The 20,115-nt window shown below is 46.6% G+C and overlaps 3 protein-coding genes across 13 annotated transcripts in view; 2 read left to right on the top strand and 1 right to left on the bottom strand.

Moving 5' to 3' along the window:
- The window catches only part of LOC144989433 (putative threonine dehydratase), a 35,749-nt gene extending 28,472 nt beyond the window's left edge, over positions 1-7,277 (bottom strand). The window contains exons 1-6 of the mRNA XM_078941874.1: positions 7,145-7,277; positions 5,683-5,860; positions 5,438-5,619; positions 5,228-5,358; positions 4,679-4,827; positions 4,521-4,610 (exon numbers count right to left, since the gene is read on the bottom strand). Coding sequence (XP_078798000.1) covers positions 4,521-4,610; positions 4,679-4,827; positions 5,228-5,358; positions 5,438-5,619; positions 5,683-5,860 — 730 coding nt within the window. The 5' untranslated portion in view covers positions 7,145-7,277. The remainder of the gene's footprint in view (positions 1-4,520; positions 4,611-4,678; positions 4,828-5,227; positions 5,359-5,437; positions 5,620-5,682; positions 5,861-7,144) is intronic.
- trmu (tRNA 5-methylaminomethyl-2-thiouridylate methyltransferase) lies at positions 6,960-13,792 on the top strand. Its single transcript, XM_004084316.5, has 11 exons — positions 6,960-7,429; positions 7,601-7,766; positions 8,503-8,609; positions 8,755-8,877; positions 9,472-9,644; positions 9,706-9,759; positions 9,827-9,893; positions 11,846-11,946; positions 12,357-12,501; positions 13,011-13,093; positions 13,163-13,792. The coding sequence occupies exons 1-11, from the start codon at positions 7,348-7,350 to the stop codon at positions 13,304-13,306; spliced, it is 1,245 nt and encodes a 414-aa protein (XP_004084364.1). The 5' UTR covers positions 6,960-7,347; the 3' UTR covers positions 13,307-13,792.
- Positions 13,793-14,931: 1,139 nt separating this feature from the next.
- Positions 14,932-20,115, top strand: part of celsr1a (cadherin EGF LAG seven-pass G-type receptor 1a) — a 154,347-nt gene continuing 149,163 nt past the window's right edge. For all 11 annotated transcript variants that reach the window (XM_078941872.1, XM_078941873.1, XM_023952122.2 and 8 more), the window contains exon 1: positions 14,932-18,642. In XM_078941872.1, coding sequence (XP_078797998.1) covers positions 15,132-18,642 — 3,511 coding nt within the window. In that variant the 5' untranslated portion in view covers positions 14,932-15,131. The remainder of the gene's footprint in view (positions 18,643-20,115) is intronic.

Raw genomic sequence — 20,115 nt, 5'->3', positions numbered from 1 at the left:
GATTTATGGATGATGGATGGACGGATGAAAGGATGGATGGATGGATGGATGGATGATGAATGGATAGATGAAAGGATGGATAAATGGATGGATGGATGATGGATGGATGAAAGGATGATGGATGAAAGGTTGGATGATGGATGGATGAAAGGATGGATGGATGAAAGGTTGGATGATGGATGGGTGAAAGGATGGATGGATGATGGATGGATGAAAGGATGGATGGATGATGGATGGATGGATAGATGGATGATGATGGATGGATGATGGATGAAAGGATGGATGGATGATGATGGATGATGGATGGATAGGATGATGGATGAAAGGATGGATGGATGGATGGATGGATGAAAGGATGGATGGATGATGTATGGATAGATGGATGGATGGATGGATGGAAGGATAGATGGATGATGTATGGATAGATGGATGGATGATGGATGGATGGATGAAAGGATGGATGGATGGATGAAAAAATGGATGGATGAAAGGATGGATGGATGGATGATTGATGGATGGATAGATGGATGGATGGATGGATGATGGATGGATGGATGGATGATGGATGGATAGATGGATGGATGGATGGATGGATGGATGATGGATGGATGGATGGATGATGGATAGATGGATAGATGGATGATGATGGATGGATGATGGATGAAAGGATGGATGGATGGATGATGGATGGATGATGGATGGATGGTTGATGGATGGATGGATGATGATGGCTGGATGATGGATGAAAGGATGGATGGATGGATGGATGGATGGAGGATGGATGGATGGATGGATGATGGATGGATAGATGGATGATGGATGATGGATGATGGATAGATGGATGGATGGATGAAAGGATGAATGGAGGATGGATGGATGGATGAAGGATGGATGGATGGATGATGGATGAATAATCGATGGATGGATGAAATGATGGATGGATGGATGGATGAAAGGATGGATGGATGGATGATGGATGGATGGATGATGGATGGATGAAATGATGGATGGATGGAAGGATGGATGGATGAAATGATGGAGGATGGATGGATGGATGATGGATGGATTGATGATGGATGGATGATGGATGGATGGATGAACAGATGATGGATGGATGGATGGATGATGGATGGATGGAAGGATGGATGATGGATGGATGGATGAATGGATGATGGATGGATGGATGATGGATGGATGATGGATGGAAGGATGATGGATGATGGATGAATGGATGATGGATGGATGGATGGATGATGGATGGATGGATGGAAGGATGGATGATGGATGGATGGATGCATGGATGGATGGATGGATGAAAGGATGGATGGATGGATGGAATGATGGACAGATGGATGATGGATGGATGGATGAAAGGATGGATGGATGATGGATGTATGGAATGATGGACGGATGGATGGATGGATGAAAGGATGGATGGATGGATGAAATGATGGATGGATGGATGGATGGATGGATGAAAGGATGGATGGATGATGGATGGATGGATGGAGGATGGATGTATGGATGATGGATGGATGGATGATGGATGGATGGATGATGGATGGATGGATGGATGATGGATGAATGGATGATGGATGGATGGATGATGGATGGATGATGGATGGAAGGATGATGGATGGAAGGATGAAAGGATGGATGGATGGATGGATGGAAGGATGGATGATGGATGGATGGATGCATGGATGGATGGATGGAATGATGGATGGATGAAAGGATGGATGGATGGATGGATGGATGGAATGATGGACAGATGGATGATGGATGGATGGATGAAAGGATGGATGGATGATGGATGTATGGAATGATGGACGGATGGATGGACGGATGAAAGGATGGATGGATGATGGATGGATGATGGATGGATGAAAGGATGGATGGATGGATGAAAGGATCGATGGATGATGGATGGATGGATGGATGAAAGGATGGATGGATGGATGGATGAAAGGATGGATGGATGGATGGATGAAATGATGGATGGATGGATGGAATATGGATAGATGGATGAAAGGATGGATGGATGGATGGATGAAATGATGGATGGATGGATGGAATATGGATAGATGGATGAAAGGATGGATGGATGGATGATGGATGGATGGATGGATGATGGATGGATGGATGAATGGAGGATGATGGATGGATGGATGATGGATGGATGGATGGATGAACGGATGATGGATGGATGGATGATTGATGGATTTATGGATGATGGATGGATGGAAGGATGGATGATGGATGGAAGGATGATGGATGGATGGATGGATGGATGGATGATGGATGGAAGGATGGATGATGGATGGATGGATGATGGATGGATGGATGATGGATGATTGGATGATGGATGGATTTATGGATGATGAATGGACGGATGAAAGGATGGATGGATGGATGGATGATGGATGGATGGATGATGGATGGATGGATGATGGATGGATGGATGATGGATGAATGATGGATGGATGAATGGATGATGGATGGATGGATGATAAATGGATGGATGGATGGATGATGGATGGAAGGATGGATGATGGATGAATGGATGGATGGATGGATGATGGATGGATGGATGATTGGATGATGGATGGATTTATGGATGATGAATGGACGGATGAAAGGATGGATGGATGGATGGATGGATGAATGGATGATGGATGGATTTATGGATGATGGATGGACGGATGAAAGGATGGATGGATGGATGGATGGATGGAAGGATGATGGATGGATGGATGATGGATGGAAGGATGATGGATGGATGATGGATGGATGGATGGATGGATGATGGATGGAAGGATGTATGATGGATGAATGGATGGATGGATGTTGGATGAATGAATGATGGATGGATTTATGGATGATGGATGGACGGATGAAAGGATGGATGGATGGATGATGGATGGATGGATGATGGATGGATGATGGATGGAAGGATGGATGATGGATGAATGGATGGATGGATGATGGATGGATGATGGATGAATGGATGATGGATGGATTTATGGATGATGGATGGACGGATGAAAGGATGGATGGATGATGGATGGATGGATGATGGATGAATGGATGATGGATGGATTTATGGATGATGGATGGACGGATGAAAGGATGGATGGATGGATGGATGATGGATGGATTTATGGATGATGGATGATGGATGGATGGATGATGGATGAATGATGGATGGATGAATGGATGATGGATGGATGGATGGATGATGGATGGATGGATGGATGGATGGATGGATGATGGATGGATGATGGATGGATGGATGATGGATGAATTGATGATGGATGGATTTATGGATGATGAATGGACGGATGAAAGGATGCATGGATGGATGGATGGATGATGGATGAATGATGGATGGATGAATGGATGATGGATGGATGGATGGATGATGGATGGATGGATGGATGATGGATGGATGATGGATGAATGGATGATGGATGGATTTATGGATGATGAATGGACGGATGAAAGGATGGATGGATGGATGGATGGATGATGGATGGATGATGGATGATGGATGGATGGATGATGGATGAATGATGGATGGATGAATGGATGATGGATGGATGGATGATGGATGGATGGATGGATGGATGATGGATGGATGATGGATGATTGGATGATGGATGGATTTATGGATGATGAATGGACGGATGAAAGGATGGATGGATGGATGGATGGATGATGGATGGATGGATGATGGATGGATGGATGATGGATGAATGATGGATGGATGAATGGATGATGGATGGATGGATGGATGGATGGATGGATGGATGGATGAATGGATGATGGATGGATTTATGGATGATGGATGGACGGATGAAAGGATGGATGGATGGATGGATGATGGATGGAAGGATGATGGATGGATGATGGATGGAAGGATGATGGATGGATGATGGATGGATGGATGATGGATGGAAGGATGGATGATGGATGAATGGATGATGGATGATGGATGAATGGATGATGGATGGATTTATGGATGATGGATGGACGGATGAAAGGATGGATGGATGGATGGATGATGGATGGATGGATGATGGATGGATGGATGATGGATGGAAGGATGGATGATGGATGAATGGATGGATGGATGATGGATGAATGGATGATGGATGGATTTATGGATGATGGATGGACGGATGAAAGGATGGATGGATGATGGATGGATGGATGGATGATGGATGAATGGATGATGGATGGATTTATGGATGATGGATGGACGGATGAAAGGATGGATGGATGGATGATGGATGATGGATGAATGGATGATGGATGGATTTATGGATGATGGATGGACGGATGAAAGGATGGATGGATGGATGATGGATGGATGGATGGATGATGGATGGAAGGATGGATGATGGATGAATGGATGGATGGATGGATTTATGGATGATGGATGGACGGATGAAAGGATGGATGGATGATGGATGGAAGGATGATGGATGGATGGATGAAAGGCACTGGCAGAGACTGACCAGCAGAGGGCGGTGCGAGGCCAGAGGCGACACTCTTAGCCTCCATCCAGACTGGCTTGTTTTCCCTGAAGCTCGTGAACATGGTGCAGGCTGGAAGGAAACGGACCGTTAACGGCTGCAGACCTGGACGTTCAGACGCCCGATCCGTCTGGTTTTACCTCCTTCCGGTTCCACGCCATAGATTCTGGTTTTATGGCAGCCTGACAGCTTGATGGCTGCAGCCACTCCAGCCAGCAGACCGCCTCCACCGCAGCACACCACCACCACGTCGGGCCCCGGCACCTCCTCCAGCAGCTCCATGCCCAGACTGCAGCGGTAAAGCTACGGTCACTGCCGCCGGGAAAAGTCTACCCAAACGCGCGTCACTGCGTGTTTCAGCCTCTGCGTTCAAAAGTCTGGCGTTCCTGAGTATCTATGCAGATTTCTACGGATTTTCAGGCTCTACTTACAAACCAATCAGGGACTTGGAATTCTACGACACCAAGACTTTCATGTATAGGAATGGAGCATTGAAAGAAAACGCCTGCATAGCATTTGCATCGCTTAGACATTTGGCTCCAAACCTCTGCCAGCGGCAGTTTGGGGACGTGCTAGAAAACAATAGAAACAGAAGAGCCCCTCCCTGCTGGTCCAGTGTGAACATGGCTGGTGTGAACGTAGCTGAAGAGCGGTAAAGCGGGATGATCCATCATGGTCAGAAAGCGTACCTGGCGTGTCCCGCTATCAGGTCCAGGTCATCGTAGGAGTGCAGGAAGGTCATGTTCTCCTCGCGCACACAGCGCTGCACCGCGGTCATCAGACCCGACGTGGGAACCCGCTCCACCTCTGCTCCAAAACTCTGAGGGACATCACCAGTGAGACGTTTCTGACAGCGACGTTGCTAACATCATGAAATGGAGCTCCGGTTGACCTCTGACCTCGATGAGCACGGACCTGGACTCCGGGGCGGTTTCAGGCATCACCACCTTTCCCTTTGAGCCGTAGTGTTTTAAGGCATACGCAAAAGATTTCCCATAATTCCCTGCAGACATGGTGACAAAGTGCCCACCCCTCGGCCTCCTGGCAAACTGGTTGGCCACGCCCCGGATCTTAAAAGAACCTGCAGAAACCAGAACGGTCAGCGAGAGCGACGGCGCGGTTCCAGACGGAGACGTCCACCAACCGGTTCTCTGCAGGTTCTCCAGCTTGATGTGGACGTCGCAGCTGACGCTCAGCGGTAGAGCGGTTTGAGACCAGCTGATGGTGGGGGTCCGGACAACCCCCAGAGGACTGGTCCTCACCGTCTCTCTGGCTGCTCTCAGGAGGTCCAGGGTGACCACATCTGCAGACGCCTCACCCATCTGAGCGAGAGCAGAACAAACCCAGAACCCGTCTCATTATGTGAACTGCAGGACAATCAGTCATTTCATCAGAGGATTCGTCGACGTTTGAATGATGCTGCACGGCAGAAAAGTGATAAAAAAGTGTAAAAGGAAAAAATGGGCGGAGTCTGATTTGGTTCACATCATTTCAGTAAAGTCAAATAGAACCTGATGTCTCTAAAAGTGAGCCAGAGACGACACCCAGAACATTTGGTATGATCCTGCAGATGAGGAAACCAGAGATTGGACCGTAAACGGATGGAAGCAGCAGCAGAACCACACAAAGTAGAGGAGACCACCAAGGGTCCGGGTCTGACAGTGATGCATCTTGAGACACACACACCCTCTTAGCCTGAACCAGGGGCAGAGCTATGAGTAATAGCCCAACCACTTGCCCCCCAACTTTGGAACTTATAATATGAGATGACTGCTGATGTAAATATTCGACTATATAAATAAAATTGAATTGAATTAGCATCATTACTGAGAAAACTAATCAATCATCAATACAAACTGCTTTAATGGTTGAAAAAGGAACACTAAAAATGAAAAGAACATCAAATTAACCTCACAATAAAGAAGTATTAAAATAATAACTTCAGACCCCCCCCCCCCCCCAAAAACAAACAAACAAAAAAAAAAATCACAAAACAATTCCGGCATCAGATTGGTCTGTTTATAACTTGCATAACTTGTGCCACAAGAAGAACATACTTAAAAAAAGAGAACTGGGAAGAACAGTTTCTACATAGAGTTAATGGGAATGCTGCTCAGAGGTGTGTGAATGGAGCAAAGTAAATACCACTTTGTTTTTTTTGTTTCCCAAGACAAATTAACATTATTAAACCTTAAAAGCTCAAAAGAATTAAATCAAAACATTTCAATGCCTTGCATGTTTAATAATGGATTAGATTTATCTATACTTTTCCAGACGCTCAAAGTGCTTACAGTGTGTCCAGCATTCATTCATACTTGGTGATGGTAGCTACTGTTGTAGCCACAGCTGCCCTGGGGCAGACTGACAGAGGCGTGGCTGCCAGTTGGCGCCTACGGCCCCTCTGACCATCACCGGGACATTCATACACATTCACACACCAGTGGAGCCACACTGGAGGCAAGGAGGGTGAAATGTCTGGCCCAAGGACACAACGACAGTTGGCTGGGGGGAGCGGGGATCGAACCGCCAACCCTTTGATCATTGGACGCCCCGCTCAACCACCTGAGCCACTGTTTAAAGCATGCTCATAAAGCTTTTACCTTTACCTTCTTTTTCTGCTCCGAAACGCTCAGTGTCACAGTTTTTGCGGCTCTCCTCACCCCAAAGGTTCCGCTTAAGTCGTGTTTCCAGTCGGATGCATTTGTGAGCCGTACTTCAAATATGGCGGAATCCGAAACGGCGTTTAGAAATGTCGAGGTTTTGTAAGATATAAACGTGCAGACTGAAGGTTATTTAGAAGGCGGATAGCATGGGTTTGATTCGGCATGTCGTGTGCGCCATGTCCGGGGGGGTTGACAGCTCCGTGGCGGCTCTGCTGCTGAAGAGAAGAGGTAAAGAACAGCGGGATGACAAACCTTTCCCAGAATGCACTTCAGTTTTCAATCATGGTTTTTTAAACATTGACTATTTAAAAAGTAAAGCGGATAATAAATGATAAATACCATAAAGGGTGATCATAAATCAAGGGTTTATTCATCTAAAGGGTTTTCTGTTGACTCAAGGCTATAACGTGACGGGGGTGTTCATGAGGAACTGGGACTCTCTGGATGAGGGGGGCCTCTGCAGCTCACAGAGGGACTGTGAGGACGCCCTCAGGGTCTGCCACATCCTGGACATCCCCTTTCACCAGGTCTGCTACGTAAAGGAGTTCTGGCATGAGGTCTTCAGGTAAACAGTTGGTGTTTTAACATGTTCATGTGGCATTTTGATGATGATGGAGGACATTTAGAAATCTGTTCCTTCCAGTTTTTTCCCTTCAGGGTCTCCACAGCCAATCAGCCTCCTCCGTCTGTCCTCTGCATCCTTTACCAGCAGCTACCTTCCTGTCTTCCTTCATCCAGAATCCTCCTCTCTGGTCTTCCTCTAGACCTCTGGCAGGATCCTTCAGTCTCTGCTCTGGACATGTCCCAACCATCTCAGTCTGGCTTTATTTCCAGAACCTCTACCATGTTCTGTCCCTCTGATGTCCTCATTCCTGATCCATCCTGAACATCAGCATCTTCATCTCTGCTTCCTGTCTTCCTCAGTGTCTCTAGGAAACAACTTTTCTCCACCTTTCCTTTCATTCCAGCTCAAACTCCTGTCTCCATCCATTCCAACCTGCTTGTTACTTCAGATTTCTTTCAGCTTTTTGCTCTCTACAGCTTCCTCCATGTGATTCTGAGTGACGTCAAATGACAGATTTAGCTGTTTGTTGTCTCTGTAAATAATATTGGCATCAGTTAAACAGATTTCATTGCTAAGTACTTTAGTTTACTTTGATGTTCTGTGGAGTTGAAGCATGAGTGTAAATCTGTAATTCACCTGGAGACCCAAAGGAAGCAGTAGATGCACTAATGTAGAGAATGGCTTTTTGTTCCTGAAGTGTTGATGTGGTGCAGCGTCTTTGTCTTCATCTGTTCAGTTATCTGTTGAAGGAGTACGAGAGAGGCAGAACTCCAAACCCTGATATCCTGTGCAACAAACGCATCAAATTCAACTATTTTCACAAGTACGCCATCCACACGCTGGGTAAGGGTCACAACGCAGGTCTGTGCTCTAACTCACCTGGTCCACACGCCACCTGGATTCATCAGAGACACGTGTGTGTGTGTGTGTGTGTGTGTGTCCACGGGTGGACAAAAAGCCAACATTCAGTGACCATGTTTTGTTTTAGGTGCAGACGCCATGGCGACAGGTCATTACGCCAGGACGTCACAGGAGGACGACGAAGTCTTCCAGCAGTCTCATGTGGCCCCTCCCACCTCGCTTTTCAGAGATCGGTTCCAGATCCCAAACCGTGAGTTTGGTCACTGTTACCTTCTGACTACGTTGACACTGCAGGCAGAAACGACCCAATTCCCATTTGTTTGCCCCTATGCGACCTGTATCTGATCTTTTCAGTCTGAACAACACAGATCCCATCTTTTCAACTGTGACCCAGGCCACTTGGCTATGTGGTCCTGAATCCGATACGTATCCCATCTTTTGAAATGCGACCGCCGTCTGAACGGCCAGGCCACATGTATCCGACCCGTACGTCATCGATACGCTACTAACGTCATAATTCTGCGTTGAAGTAGGCGGGAACGAGAACATAAACATCAACCATGGCGGCCGATGCTGCTGAGACCAGTCAGTGGAAGGGAAGCCAGGTCACCGATTGGATGACTATTTGGGGTGACAGCTCTATTCAGGCTCTAATCGTAACCAGCCGATTTTTGAAAACATTTCCAGCGAAATGCCCGAGCGTGGTGTTGAACCTTTCCTGGGATTAATTTTTTATCCCTTTGAACGCGGCGGCTTGGAAGCTCGTTGGCGAGGGCGGTGTGAACGCAGCTCTGTGGTTCTTTCCTGTGTGACCCCACCTTCTCCCCAAACTCCTCCCCCTCAGCCGTGAGGCTGCACACGGCAGCCGACCAATCCAAAGACCAGACCTTCTTCCTGAGTCAGATCTCCCAGGATGCTTTGAGGCAAACCCTCTTCCCTCTGGCCGGACTCACCAAGGAGTTTGTGAAAAAGATGGCCGCCGAGGCCGGCCTCCACCACGTCCTGAAGAAGAAGGAGGTGGGTAGGTGGGCTGTTGGGGTCTCTGCCGGGACTCTGTACTGATCATGGCCTCTTCCAGAGCATGGGCATCTGCTTCATCGGGGAGAGAAACTTCCAGAACTTCATCCTGGAGGTAAATCTCACCGCTGAGCTTCTCGTGTGTCTGGATGCAAACGTCACCGCTGTGCCTCCACTTCCAGTACCTGGAGCCCAAACCCGGGAATCTGGTGTCTGTAGAGGACGGCGCCGTCATGGGGTCACACCAAGGTGGGCGTGCAGAAAGCCTGGAACCGCTTTCATTGGATTTGGAGAAATCAAACATTCTCTCTATTAAAAAGAACAAACAATAGTGCAATAATGTCAGTTGAATTGGATTTTTAAATAGTTTTCTATTTGATCAAATCAGGATCTGCTTAAACAAAAAAAGATTGTAAATCTGAAAAATAGACGAGGTAGAAGAAAAACTCCTGTGTAGGATTTATTTAGACATTTTTAGAATGAAGATAAATAAAAGCAAACAATTCAACAACACAGTTACAAATAAATCAATAAACAATGATACACAATATACTGTGCTACCAAACACCTGGTAGCTGTTCAGATGGTTTCTGAGGGACGTGACGTCTTCTAAAGCTCACCAAACTCTTTTACATCCAAATTAAACTGGAAGGAAACATTGAAACTTTGAACCACTGGAGATCGCCCGGCTGCTCCGGGGGCAGACAGCGGCTCGCCGTCTCCCGCCGGCCAGCGTGGCGATATCCTCGCTGTCGACTAAGCAAACATCAATGCTGCAACATCCGTTTTATTGCTTTGAATCAGTCATTTAACGACAAATGTGACGTTTCTGCAGTAAATCCAAGTGTTGCTCACATCCGTGTTCAGGAACGACTCATCACGTGTATTATTAGTATTTATTATTATTTATGTCCAGTCAGGACCATAAATATGTGGACAGAGACACATTATTTCTAATATAGTTTCTGTACATTACCACAGTGAATTCTAAATGAAACAACTCAGATGCCATTAAAGTGCAGACCTTCAGCTTTTATTCCATGGGTTGAACAAAAACTGAAGCATTATTAAAACACAATCCCTTCATTTCATGGGCTGATAAGTCATTGGACAAATGAAATAACTGCAAACCAAATGGTCATTACTAATATTTGGTTGAAAAGCCTTTGTTGGCAATGACAGCCTGAAGTCTTGAACTCAGACATCAGCAGATGCTGGTTTTCTCCTGTTGATGTTTCCACTCCTAATACTGTAGCAGTTTCTGGTTTCATGGTTTTTCTGTTTTCTCAGCTTAATGATGGCTCCTTTCACCTGCATGGAGAGCTCCTTTGACTGCATGTTGTCTGTTCACAGCTAAATCTTCCAAATGCAGCACGAGTCCTCTAATCAACTCCAGGCCTTTTATCTGCTTCACTCATGATGACAGAACAAGGGAACTGACCACACCTGCCCATTCAATAGCATGGAAGTCAATTGTCCAATTACTTACCATGAAATGAAGGGATTGTGTTTAAAAATGCTTCAGTTTTTCACATTTTTATACAATCTTTTTGTTCAACCCATGGAATAAAAGCTGAAAGTCTGCACTTCAATGGCATCTAAGTTGTTTTATTTAACATTCACTGTGGTAATGTACAGAAACTAAACTGGAAATAATGCGTCTCTGTCCAAATATTTATGGTCCGGACTGTAGAATTATTATTTCATTGGAATGAATTATTCTTTTTACCTGTCAGGTCACAGCATCCGTAAACTTAAAAAAATGAATTAAAATGTTTTTTTACCTTGACAGAAATAATAAACATTAAAAAAACATTCTAAACTTGAAAGAAGTAAAACTTTAAAATATAATGGAAAGTGAATCAGCTGATTGTGCAGCAGAGAAAAATATGAAATGTTTGCAGATCTTTGATTCAAAAACATTTTCAGAAAGATGTTTTTATGTTTGTCAATGAACTGGAGCAGAAAGTTGAAGGAAAACATCTTTTTAAAGGAACACTTTTCTACTAAATCGTTGTGTTTTTGGGTTGATTCTAAATAAAGATGTTACTGATGTTGCTTTAACATCATGTAGAATGGGGGTTGGACGGATCGGATCTCCACCAAAGCACCGATCCACAGCCCCCCCACTAGAGAACAGCAGTTGGATCACCGTTTTCTGCTGGGGGGGCTGCTGCTGAAGCTGCTGTCCGTCTCTGCAGGCTGGTTCACCCTGACTCTGGGGCAGAGGGCGAGGATCGGGGGCCTGAAGGAGCCCTGGTTTGTGGTGGATAAAGACGTGGAGACGGGAGACGTGTTTGTGGTGAGACCGGCTGTGCTTCCTCCTCCTTTATGGGGGGGTTAGGCTCTGAGAAGAATCCACAATGAACTCCCCCATACTGCACTTTAGTCACACAAACATGAACATCTGTAGAGTGTTGTCTCCTTCAAACTCCTGACAGCAAAGATGTGTCTGTAACCAAACTGAAGGGATTCACGAGACGGATGATTGACAAGGTCCTCAGCCAATCAAGACGCAGAACACAACAGGCTGTTGAAAAAGACAAAGCATGTAAATGAGACTGAAACCAGCTGTGAGGCACCCAAAGGTGGTCTGCATGTATGAAGGAACCTTCTCCTCCTGAACTAACGTGTCTTCTTGGAGGAGCTGCATGTTTGGCTTCAGGGGCTCTGAAGGTTTTAGACATTTGTCTCTTTGAACTCCTCTTTCAGGCTCCAACCACCAACCACCCGGCTCTGTTCCGTGACACGCTCAGAACCAACCGCTTTCACTGGGTCACGCGTGACCCGCCTCCAGATTTGGCCCGCAGTCAGATGCTGGAGTGTCATTTCCGCTTCATCCACCAGATGGCGCTCGGTGAGTCTCTAATGGGCACCGATGACGATTAAAGAGCCACTCTGATGAAAGCGCAGGTTTTAACAGGTTTAAAACCTGTTAAAAACACGTTAAACGTGTTCATGTGTAATTAAACTGCACTTATTCCAATCACTGTAAATAGGAACAGACCAAAATGTGTATTTGTGACGTAAGAAATGTGTGGGGGGGCGACCAGCTCCTCAGCATTTGCAGACAAATAGATCCATTTCCTTCTTCAAGCTGGCATCTGGCTCCAAACTGTAAACAGAGAGCTCTCAGCAATGGGAGGAGGAGGAGGGGTGGGCCTGCTCCATGCCTGTGGTCCCGCCCACACCTCAGAGGTGAATTTCTGATCAGCTGCTGCTGCTCTGCAGAAACTAAGTCCTTGAAGATGACGCTGTTTCTGAATTTGGGATGAAAACATCATCAGGGGAAGAATGATAAAGTGATGGGGGGGGGGGTCTTTGAGGGCTGAAACGTCCCCCCCCTCAGCTGAACTCTGCTTGCAGTCCCGTGCTCAGTGACTCTGAACTTGGACGGCTCCGTGTGGATCTCTCTCTCCCGGCCGGTCCGAGCTCTCACACCTGGACAGGTAGGGCCTCCCGCAGCAGGTGGAACTCGTGACCTTTGACCCAGGCCTTCCTGACCACGTCTGCTCCAGTTTGCAGTGCTGTACAAAGGCGACGAGTGTCTGGGCAGCGGGAAGATCGTGCAGCTGGGGCCCAGCGAGCACACGCTTCAGAAGGGCAGGGAGCGGCTGGCCGCGGCTGTGCAGGAGCGTCCTGCACCTGAAGCGGCGCGCTGAGGCCGTCCGGCCGTGTGGAGAGACCTCCATGCAGCAGCGAGAACGGCTCTGCGCTCAGAGGGACCGCCTGTGGTCAAACCAAAGGCCGGAAATGATCGTCCAGATGGAAAAAACAGCTGCTGGTGGAAAAGTTTTTATTAACGGTTAGGAAAGTAAAAGGCCAGGCTTCTTTTGGGAGTGTCTGTGCTCTAATTAACACCTTTAAATCAAAGGAAGTGTAATATTTTATAGAAATATATTATTTATTTTTCGTTTTTTCTTAAACTCTTTAAAGCTGCTCAACTTTCCCGAACTTTCACAGAACTGATGCTCACCTTTTTGTGAGCCTGGAGCAGAAGTTTCCATCAACAGCAGTTTTGTGTCTAATGATGGTTTTTCTGCATCGAGGCTCAAAAACACCAAAAGGTTTTATTTTTAGTTTTTGAAAAGCAACAAAATGTTCATAATTTCTGCTACAACAATAAAATAAATGTTTTTTTTATTTGATCTCTCGTAGACTAATTTATTTACATGCTGCATTACAAATTTTTTGGACAAACAAAAATGTTTTATGTGTTTATTTGTGTGGTTACATAAAATGAAATGTATGAAAAATGGAGAAATCTTAAAGTAACATCAATCAAAAGTTCGTTCCCCTTATTTTAGAAAAAAAACTTGGGTTTTATTTTTGATAGAAACGTAAATAAGTCTCACTTTGTGGTGTTGTACGTCAGTAAAACCACACGGGGTCGCTGTTGTTCAGGTAACTATAGACGATTTAAACTGATTTAATTTGAGTATAAATTACGTTTTTTTTCCTTTCCTTACGGTTTTATTTAAATGTAAAGGAATAAAACCTAAAGTCAACCAAAAAACAAATAAATTAAAACAGGGATTTAAATTCTAACTTAGTAAACAAAAAATAGCATTAAAGATGTGGCATTAACCGCTAAAATCCACTAATATAAAACATTATAACATCCACCAGTATATTAAAATCAGTTTCGTTTCCTTAACATTTCGTTAGCTTCATTCAACAGAAGCAGGTGAAAATGTTTCATTCTGGGATAAACGGAAAAGAATTGGACCTGAGACGGAACCGAACCCGAGTCTATTCGCGGGTTTGGGTTTTTCCCTTTTCATTAGAGCTTCAAAAGATGGCATTTTCATATGAAAGAAATCAAAATAAAGAAATAATAAAATACAGCAAAATAGAATAGTATCATAATTAAATACTAGTGATTGTCATAAACATGTGATCCTATATGGAAGTGTTCAGTTTTCCTGTATTTTCTTCATATCTCTTCATATCTTTTCAGCAGATATTTTCTGGAAAACCAAAGCTGCATCATGTGGTTCTTTGAATGGAGAACCAGCATTTTCAATGGATTTCTCTGTATTTTGGTAGATTGTTTCTTCTTCCTCCTTAGTTTGTGTAAATCTGACAGAACCATTTGTGTTGCATGTTGGAAACTATTCTCTAATAAACCAAATGACTTTGGAAGTTTTGAAGGAATGTCTCCCGCGCAGTGGAACTTCTCACATCTCCATACAAATGAGGACACCCCCCCCCCCCCCCCCCCCCCCCCCGCGGAAGCGTCCCGGAGGGGGGACACAACAGGTTTATGGAAATGAGCCGCAGAGGAGGAGGAGGACGAGAGCCGCGGAGCCATTTTGTACTCATTTAAACTTTAGTGGGACTCCGCCGCGCGCCGTGGACACCATGGACGCCGCGCGCGCTTTTCCGAGTTAAAACTCTGCCAGGTGGGATGAAAGCGAAGCACGCGGGGAGGGGAGGAGCTAATCCTTGAAGTTGATTCGGGAGCAGAGCCGGCAGGTTCCGAACATGGAGCGGCCGCTGTGCTGGCTGTGGGTCCTCGTGACGGCGCCGCTGGTGGGCTGCGTGGACATGCACCTTCCGGAGAGCCTGCTGCCGGGGAGCCTTTTGGCAAACCTGTCGCTCGGGTCTGGGTGGACGTATCAAGTGGACAGAACTTTATCTCCGGAGTGGGTCCCGAGCTTTCTCCAGGTTGAGACGCAGCACGGGGGGGTCCGCCTGTCCCGGACAGTTCAGTGCGCGCGCGCGCCCCGGGACGCAGCGCCCGTGTATTTCCGAGCAGGTTCCTCCGCGTCTGGAGACGTGGTTCTGACGCGCTTTGACCTGTTTTTCCACGGCCACAACTGCGCTAAGTACAAGAGGAAAAAACGGTTACCGGAGCCAGATGTTGCCATCACGCACCGTCTGAAAGCAGAAGAGGCTTCCTGCTCACCTGCAGGTCAATTCTTCTTGAATGTCACAGAACTCCTGCCAGCCGTCCTGCGGAGCACTGCGCTCCTGGACTCTGAATGTGTTGGACAGGACCTGGTCGGGGTGTTCAGACATGGGGAGTTGCTCCTATTCAGTGACTTGTGTCTGGAGCTCATTGGGAAGCCTCAGGTGAATCTGCACTGCGTCCTGCACAGCTCTCCAGGCAGCCGGTTGACTGTGAGTGTGACTCTGACTCTGCCCCAACATGGAGCTGTCCAAACGCCTCCCAGTACGTCTGGAGGATTGGTCCCCAGGAGAAAGCGGCAGGTCAACATGCCCCCACAGTTCCAGCTCCCCAACTATCAGGTGTCTGTCCCTGAGAACGAGCCTCCTGGTACCAGAGTGATCACCCTAAAAGCCACAGACCCAGATGATGGAGAGGCGGGGCGGCTGGTCTACAGCATGGAAGCTTTCTTTGACAAAAGGTCGATTGACTTTTTTGAGATTGACCCGCAGACGGGGAGCATAACGACCATCCAAGCGCTTGACAGAGAAGTAAAAGACACCCACTATTTTAAAGTTTCCGCGACTGATAACGGCAGCCCTAAAAGATCTGCTGCCTCTTTTCTCACCGTCACTGTGAGCGACACCAACGACCACGTCCCGGTTTTTGAGCAGAACGAGTACCGTGCTAGCATCCGAGAAAACGTGGAGGTTGGCTTCGAAGTGATGACAATCCGTGCTACAGACGGGGACGCTCCCTCCAACGCCAACATGATTTATAAAATTGTTAACGATGATAAAGTCAACTCTGTGTTTGAAATTGACGCCCGGAGCGGTCTGGTGCGGGTCCGAGAGCGTCCCGACAGGGAGGCCAGGGCTCGGTATAAGCTGATCGTTGAGGCCAATGATAGGGGCAAAGACCCTGGCGCCCTCAGTGCCACCGCTACTGTTCACATCTCTGTGGAGGACGAAAACGATAACTACCCACAGTTCAGTGAAAAGAGGTATGTGGCGCAGGTCCCAGAGAATGTTGCGGTCAACACAAAAATTATCCAGGTGGAAGCGATGGACAAAGATGAGGGAAACAACGCCAAAGTTCACTACAGCATCGTCAGTGGCAATGTAAAGGGGCAATTCTACATCCACTCCCCCACTGGTGTAATTGATGTCATCAATCCTCTGGACTATGAGGTGATCCGGGAGTATAATCTTCGGATTAAAGCTCAGGATGGTGGCCGTCCTCCCCTAATAAACGGCTCGGGTATAGTGGTGGTCCAGGTGGTGGATGTCAACGACAACGCCCCCATGTTTGTCAGCACGCCCTTCCAAGCCACCGTGCTGGAAAATGTGGCCATCGGTTATTCTGTTATCCACATTCAAGCAATAGATGGAGATTCTGGAGAAAACGCCCGCCTGGAGTATCGACTCACTGACACCTCGCCTGGTTTTCCGTTCACTGTCAACAATAGCACTGGCTGGATTACAGTAAGTGAAGAGCTGGACAGGGAGACCACGGAGTTCTACACCTTTGGCGTTGAGGCCAGAGATCATGGGGTGCCTGTGATGTCCTCCTCAGCTGCTGTTAGCATCACTGTGCTGGATGTCAATGATAATGTGCCCACGTTTACCGAGAAGACCTACTCTTTAAAGATCAACGAAGATGCACTGGTGGGTACCAGTGTGCTGACAGTGACTGCAGTGGACAGGGATGTCAACAATGTGGTGGCGTACCAGATCTCCAGTGGGAACACCAGAAACCGCTTTGCTATCACTAGTCAAAGCGGTGGCGGCCTCATCACTTTGGCCCTTCCCTTGGACTACAAGCAAGAACGGCAGTATGTCTTGACCGTCACCGCCAGTGACGGAACGCGATATGACACCGCTCAGGTGTTCATCAATGTAACAGACGCCAACACGCACCGGCCCGTCTTCCAAAGCTCAAACTATCAGGTGTTGGTGAGTGAGGAGAAGCCTGTAGGCTCCACTGTGGCGATGATCAGTGCAACTGACGAGGACACGGGGGAGAACGCTCGCATCACGTATATCATGGAAGACAACATTCCCCAGTTTAAGATAGACCCAGATACAGGTGCGATTACAACCCAAATGGAGATTGATTATGAAGATCACGCCTCCTACACAATTGCCATCATCGCTAAAGACAATGGGATTCCCCAGAAATCTGATACCACTTATGTGGAAATTATTATCGAGGATGCTAACGATAATGCACCACAGTTCCTCAGAGATCGCTATCAGGGTTCTGTTTTTGAAGATGCTCAGGTTCGCACCAGCGTTCTCCAGATTTCTGCATCGGACAGAGACTCCGGGCCCAATGGCAGGGTGAGCTATACCTTCCAAGGGGGTGATGATGGAGAAGGAGATTTTTTCATTGAACCTTACTCTGGGATCATAAGGACGGCTCGGAAACTGGACCGTGAAAATGTCCCAGTTTACAACTTGAAAGCCTTCGCTGTCGACGGAGGGACCCGGCCTCTGAAAGCTGCTGTTTCCATCCATGTCGTTGTGCAGGACATAAATGACAATGCCCCCGTGTTCGAGAAGGACGAGCTTTTCATTGATGTAGAGGAGAACAGTCCAGTAGGGTCCATCGTTGCCCAGATCACTGCCACCGACCCGGATGAGGGGACCAACGCTCAGATCATGTATCAGATCGTAGAGGGGAATTTTCCAGAAGTTTTTCAACTGGATATTTTTACAGGAGAACTGACTGCTTTGTTTGATCTGGATTACGAGGAAAAAACAGAATATGTTGTAGTGGTCCAGGCCACATCACCGCCCCTCGTGAGCCGGGCCACCGTGCACATCCGTGTAGTGGACATGAATGACAACCAACCAGTACTGCAGGACTTTGAAATCATTTTCAACAACTATATCACTAACAAATCCAACAGTTTCCCATCAGGAATAATAGGAAAGGTCCCGGCTCATGACCCGGACGTTTCAGATAAACTTCGATACACGTTTGAGTCTGGAAATGAGCTCAGCCTGCTTCTGCTGAATAAAGACACCGGAGAGCTGAGGCTGAGCAAAGATCTGGACAACAACAGACCTCTGGAAGCGCAAATGACAATTTCCGTCACAGGTGAGAACTTTTCCATTCTACAGGCTGTTTCTCTCCTCGTTCCTTTTGCCATTTTTGACCCCATGCTGTCAGTAAAGTTATTAAAGGTAGAAACTAGAGAGGGTGCATGTCCTGCTCAGCCACTGTTGCCTTTCTGCAGTGACAGAAGCAGGAATGAGCTGTGCTCTCTGTGAGCAGTCAAAGCTTTGCTGCAGGCTCTGCTCAGATTCTGGTTCTGCAGCTTTTGGGTAATAAACTTATTGTGCACAAGTGTTCGGTTTGGGTCATAAAAAAGGTGCTAAGAGCAATGCACATCCTAACCAATCCTTTCTGTTGTTGCAAGTTTCTGTAAAAGTAAATCCTGTGCCCCACCGGCACCATAAGGAAAAACTGACTCAACTATTTTGTTACTTAGAAAGTAAAATGAAAGTATGGACAACTGTGTTTTTTGTTCTGTCGCCAGAGGTCCACTCATTGACCTGTTCTTTGTCTTTGTCTCGGTTAAAAGGGCAGATTGTCCTTCTCTAAGTGCTTTATGGCCCGCAGAGCGTTTGAGGGGCAGCCACTCTCCGGGTTTAGGCTGTATAACCCTCATTCATTGCTTCTGTATTCATGCTTGGCAACTAACAAGTTTTGGTGTATCCATGGCAATGGTGGTGTCACGATAATCCCTTCGGGGGCCGTCCCGTCAGAAGGTAATGGGATGTATGAGTCTTCACGCACAGTTAAACCCAACAAAGAGGGATCAGAGCACTCTTTCGGGGTTCACCTTGATGTCAAGTGTTAGGTAGCCATTACCACATGTCTTGACCTGGTGACCTCAAGAGTCTGGGGAGAGGAAGGCCTGGGGGGCTAGAAGGCAATCAGTTTCTTTACAAGCAACAAGAGCCGTGAAGCAAATTGCTTTTGGAAATCCATTGCTGCTGCTACTGTGATTGGTTTTGATTGATTCTTGTCTGGAGTCCACTAGTCATACTATTCCCAAAAACAGGCTACAGATCAGGATCACGTTAAATCCAATATGTCACATATCAGATCAAAGTTTGTTTTCCATTTCTCTACTTTACTGAAATGACCTCTTCTTAATTAATATTCCTTTTAAGCCTAATTAACCCCCAACAATTCCATTGATTGCTGCACTAGGACGATTAGAAGGAGCATTGATCAGTCCAGCTTTGACAGGGAGCACCATCTGCCCCATGGGGCTGTTCTCTCCACCAGGTGCTTTTATTTTGATGAACAGAAGGCCTGAGAATGTTTTTGGAGCCTTCCGCTGAAACATGACCGCGTCCTGATATCTTTACACGGATACACTTGTTTAACACACTTTCTAGCCACAACACTGCTCCCTCTGTCCTCATCTGCCTCCACCCAGCATGAGCTGCAGTGTTGGGCTCTAAAAGCTGTGAGCCGGGCTTCATTATTGTCTTAACTGTTATCTCAGCTTGTCGAATTTTACTTGAAACTCTCTTTGAATTAGAAAACATATATTAG

The sequence above is a fragment of the Oryzias latipes genome, chromosome 23 (genome assembly GCF_053564925.1).
Source record: "Oryzias latipes strain Hd-rR chromosome 23, Olatipes_Hd-rR_3.1".
Classification (NCBI taxonomy): Eukaryota; Metazoa; Chordata; class Actinopteri; order Beloniformes; family Adrianichthyidae; genus Oryzias; species Oryzias latipes.
The sequence above is the reverse complement of the archived record's forward strand: the minus strand, read 5'-3'. Positions and strand labels throughout refer to the sequence as shown.

Bases quoted from the DNA above. Each gene is read 5' to 3' on its own strand.
- trmu (XM_004084316.5), top strand. From the start codon at position 7,348: ATGGGTTTGATTCGGCATGTCGTGTGCGCCATGTCCGGGGGGGTTGAC. The intron at 8,610-8,754 runs GTAAGGGTCACA...GTTTTGTTTTAG, and splicing joins GTACGCCATCCACACGCTGG to GTGCAGACGCCATGGCGACA. The intron at 8,878-9,471 runs GTGAGTTTGGTC...CCTCCCCCTCAG, and splicing joins TCGGTTCCAGATCCCAAACC to CCGTGAGGCTGCACACGGCA.